Raw genomic sequence first — 5000 nt, 5'->3', positions numbered from 1 at the left:
GATGCTGGCGTCCAGCAGGATGGAGGGGAGCTGGTGAACGCACTGCTTGACCTTTAACCCGATGTTGACGTGGTGCAGCATGTGACCTGAGACCGACGCAGGAGGAAACGTCACTGCTGGAGCGCTCCCTCTAGTGTTTCTAACTCTATGACCGCCACACATCTCCCTCTAGTGTTTCTAACTCTATGACCGCCACAAATCTCCCTCTGGTGTTTCTAACTCTATGACCGCCACAAATCTCCCTCTAGTGTTTCTAACTCTATGACCGCCACACATCTCCCTCTAGTGTTTCTAACTCTATGACCGCCACAAATCTCCCTCTGGTGTTTCTAACTCTACTAGCCTTACAGTTTATATGGGGGAGCGCTCCCACTAGCATTTATAACTCTGCCAGCCCCACCGATCTCCCTCTAGCATTCAGAACTCTATGAAACTCACCGATCTCCCTCTAGCATTCATAACTCTATGAGCCTCACCGATCTCGTCCTTCTTCATGTCCTTCAGCTTGTCGATGGAGAGCTTCTTCTCCTCCAGGCGCGCTAGCACGTTGTGTGGCAGGATGGAGAACTGCCTCAGCGGGTGGCCGAAGCCCCACAGGCGTCTGTCGATGGTCTTACACAGGTTGAGCAGGCGGTACGTCATGGCCGGCCAGCGCTTCCGCAGGGCGATCTCAAACAGCGCCCGCACGATACGCGCTGCGTTCTGGGGAGGGAGGGAGGGAGAGACAGGCAGACAGACAGGTAGGCAGACAGACAGACAAGTAGACAGACAGACAGACAAGTAGACAGACAGGCAGGACAGACAGACAGACAGACAGACAGACAAGTAGACAGACAGGCAGGACAGACAGACAGACAGACAGACAGGTAGGCAGACAGACAGGTAGACAGACAGGCAGGACAGACAGGTATGCAGACAGACAGACAGACAGACAGTCATGGTAAGGTTAGCACTGTGAAGTGGGTGGAGGCATCATCAGGCTTGTTAACTTGGTAACATTCCAGTTTGGGTACAGAGGGTCATATGGGAACAGTTTGGGTACAGAGGGTCATATGGGAACAGTTTGGGTACAGAGGGTCATATGGGAACAGTTTGGGTACAGAGGGTCATATGGGAACAGTTTGGGTACAGAGGGTCATATGGGAACAGTTTGGGTACAGAGGGTCATATGGGAACAGTTTGGGTACAGAGGGTCATATGGGAACAGTTTGGGTACAGAGGGTCATATGGGAACAGTTTGGGTACAGAGGGTCATATGGGAACAGTTTGGGTACAGAGGGTCATATGGGAACAGTTTGGGTACAGAGGGTCATATGGGAACAGTTTGGGTACAGAGGGTCATATGGGAACAGTTTGGGTACAGAGGGTCATATGGGAACAGTTTGGGTACAGAGGGTCATATGGGAACAGTTTGGGTACAGAGGGTCATATGGGAACAGTTTGGGTACAGAGGGTCATATGGGAACAGTTTGGGTACAGAGGGTCATATGGGAACAGTTTGGGTACAGAGGGTCATATGGGAACAGTTTGGGTACAGAGGGTCACATGGGAACAGTTTGGGTACAGAGGGTCATATGGGAACAGTTTGGGTACAGAGGGTCATATGGGAACAGTTTGGGTACAGAGGGTCATATGGGAACAGTTTGGGTACAGAGGGTCATATGGGAACAGTTTGGGTACAGAGGGTCATATGGGAACAGTTTGGGTACAGAGGGTCATATGGGAACAGTTTGGGTACAGAGGGTCATATGGGAACAGTTTGGGTACAGAGGGTCATATGGGAACAGTTTGGGTACAGAGGGTCATATGGGAACAGTTTGGGTACAGAGGGTCATATGGGAACAGTTTGGGTACAGAGGGTCATATGGGAACAGTTTGGGTACAGAGGGTCATATGGGAACAGTTTGGGTACAGAGGGTCATATGGGAACAGTTTGGGTACAGAGGGTCATATGGGAACAGTTTGGGTACAGAGGGTCATATGGGAACAGTTTGGGTACAGAGGGTCATATGGGAACAGTTTGGGTACAGAGGGTCATATGGGAACAGTTTGGGTACAGAGGGTCATATGGGAACAGTTTGGGTACAGAGGGTCATATGGGAACAGTTTGGGTACAGAGGGTCATATGGGAACAGTTTGGGTACAGAGGGTCATATGGGAACAGTTTGGGTACAGAGGGTCATATGGGAACAGTTTGGGTACAGAGGGTCATATGGGAACAGTTTGATTAGGATTCATGCATACAGACAGATAGTATCAGGGGAGGCTGGTGGAGGTAGAAATCAGGAGGACAGGCTCATTGTAATGCACGGAATGGAATGAATTTCTACCTCCACCAGCCTCCCCTGAATTAGAAGGACAGAGAAACAGTCACACTAAGACTCAAACAACACATCCATCTGCAAGCGATTCATCATGTCTGATCGACAGCTGATGGACTGGTAAGGTCTGGCTGGGCTCTGACCAATAGGGTCATGCCCTGCTGTGCGCTGATGGATTGCTCATGTCTGTCCTGATGGATGGGTCAGGTGGCGGCTCTGCTCACTGATAGACTGGTCAGGTCTGATTGATGTGGTCAGGTGTGAATGTGAGCTCTGATGGATTGGTTAGGTCTGGCTGTGCCTGGGGCACATGTGTAGGCGGTTTGGGAGGACAAACAGACAGACCCCCCCCCCCCCCCCACACACACGCACACGCACACGCACACCCACACCCACCCACCCACCTACCTGCTGGTCCAGATGTCAATCTGATCACTGCCACACACAGCTCTCTCACCAGGGGGATACACACCTTCAGGTTTGAGAGCCTTACAGCCTTTTAGGTGAGTGTACCTTTAAGGTTCCAGCGTTTAGGTGAGTGTACCTTTAAGGTTCCAGCATTTAGGTGAGTGTACCTTTAAGGTTCCAGCATTTAGGTGAGTGTACCTACGAGGTTTGAACCATGGTAGGTCACATTAAGGGGAGTGTACCTACGAGGTTTGAACCATGGTAGGTCACATTAAGGGGAGTGTACCTTTAAGAGGTCTGAACCATGGTAGGTCACATTAAGGGGAGTGTACCTTTAAGAGGTCTGAACCATGGTAGGTCACATTAAGGGGAGTGTACCTTTAAGAGGTTTGAACCATGGTAGGTCACATTAAGGGGAGTGTACCTTTAAGAGGTCTGAACCAGTGGATGGGTGATGGCAGGTCTCTCAGCTCCGGAGGAGGTCAGGTGGAAGGGCTGCACAAATGCTCTAGCATCCAGTTGCTAAAGCCATTGAGGAGTGTGTGTGTGTGTGTGTGTGTGTGTGTGTGTGTGTTTGCATGTATGTATGTGTGCAGGAGTGTGTGTGTGTGTGTGTGTGTGTGTGTGTGTGTGTGTGTGTGTGTGTGTGTGTGTGTGTGGCAGTGTGGGAGTATCACAAGGCAGGACCTTCTGTCCTTCTGTCTGGATATCAGATCAGATCTCCTCTTTCTCTCTCTCTCACACACACACGCACACCACACACACACACACACACACAGCAAAGGACACAGACACAGACACAGGCACACACAGACACAGACACACAGAAACAGACACAGACACACAGAAACAGAAACAGACACAGACACAGACACAGACACAGACACACAGAAACAGAAACAGAAACAGACACAGACACAGACACAGGGCCTCTCCGGCCCCACATCTGAGATCAGGTGAATTAGGAGCTAACGGGGAATCTGCCGGACTCAGATATTCCAACTATTCCCACACATGGAATGAGTTACAGAAACCATGGACAGATAGCTTCAACAGAGGAGAGGAGAGAGGGAGAGAGGGAGAGAGGGAGAGAGAGGGAGGAAGATATAGAGAGAGAGAGAAACAGAGAGAGAGAGAGAAAGAGGAACAAATAGGGAGGAGAAGAAAAAAAAAGAATCTAAACACCCCCCCCCCCCCCCCCAACACACACACACACACACACACACCAAAAGGGAAAAACCAAGCAGATTCCAGGTTATCAGTCACTGTGAAGTATGTGTCAGTGGTGGGAACACAGTCATATCCAGAATGGTGGGGGTTTGATGAGGCCTAAGCCTGGACGGCTGTGTCTACATTAACAGAGACATCTCCTGAAGCCCCCCAGTACCCTGGGACAACGGCCACGCTGATGTCAACAGGAAATAGGGTTATTGTTTTCTATACGATATGATTAGTAAAGACAGTCATAAACCCTCTGGTAGAACGCGATGAGAAGGATTACACACACACACACACACACACACACACACACACACACACACACACACACACACACAGACACACACACACACAGACACACACACACACACACACACACACACACACACACACACAGACAGACAGACAGACAGACAGACAGACAGACAGACAGACAGACAGTCATAAACCCCCTGGTAGACCATGATGAGAAGGATTTAGACATTCTGGTCCAGGACTCTTGACTGCGGGTGCTGGCTCAGAGGAGGGAGGGGGGTGAGGGGAGGGAGGGAGACGAGGGGAGGGGAGGATAAGAGGGGAGGAGAGGGAGGTGAACACTGGGGTACAACTGAACCAACGAGAGGGTTTACCTCAGGTTAGTGTGGAGCAAGAGAAAGAGAGTAACTGGAAGATAAACAGCTCTTTGACCGAAAGGACGTGGAACAGGCCTTTCTCTCGCTAAGTCAATAAGAGTCATGGACCTGACAACATCTGTGGTCGTTTACTTAAATCTTGTGCATTCTTGTGTATTCCACCACATTTGTAATAAGTCTTTACAGGAACAGCATGTACCTGAGGCCTGGTAGGATGTACCTGAGGCCTGGTAGGATGTACCTGAGGCCTGGTAGGATGTACCTGAGGCCTGGAAGGATGTACCTGAGGCCTGGTAGGATGTACCTGAGGCCTGGTAGGATGTACCTGAGGCCTGGTAGGATGTACCTGAGGCCTGGAAGGATGTACCTGAGGCCTGGTAGGATGTACCTGAGGCCTGGTAGGATGTACCTGAGGCCTGGT

General features: G+C 50.4%; 1 protein-coding gene across 1 annotated transcript in view; it reads right to left on the bottom strand.

Annotated features, from left to right (window-relative positions):
* The window catches only part of ascc3 (activating signal cointegrator 1 complex subunit 3), a gene marked incomplete at its 5' end in the record, with an annotated part of 60112 nt that overhangs the window by 24048 nt on the left and 31064 nt on the right, over window positions 1-5000 (bottom strand). The window contains 2 exons of the mRNA XM_083697720.1: window positions 1-86; window positions 477-702. The exon at window positions 1-86 is cut by the window's left edge and continues 69 nt beyond it. Of these exons, the coding sequence (XP_083553846.1) occupies window positions 1-86; window positions 477-702 (312 nt within the window). The remainder of the gene's footprint in view (window positions 87-476; window positions 703-5000) is intronic.

Source organism: Argentina silus (assembly GCF_951799395.1).
Source record: "Argentina silus genome assembly, contig: scaffold_157, whole genome shotgun sequence".
NCBI classification, from domain to species: Eukaryota; Metazoa; Chordata; class Actinopteri; order Argentiniformes; family Argentinidae; genus Argentina; species Argentina silus.
The sequence above is the reverse complement of the archived record's forward strand: the minus strand, read 5'-3'. Positions and strand labels throughout refer to the sequence as shown.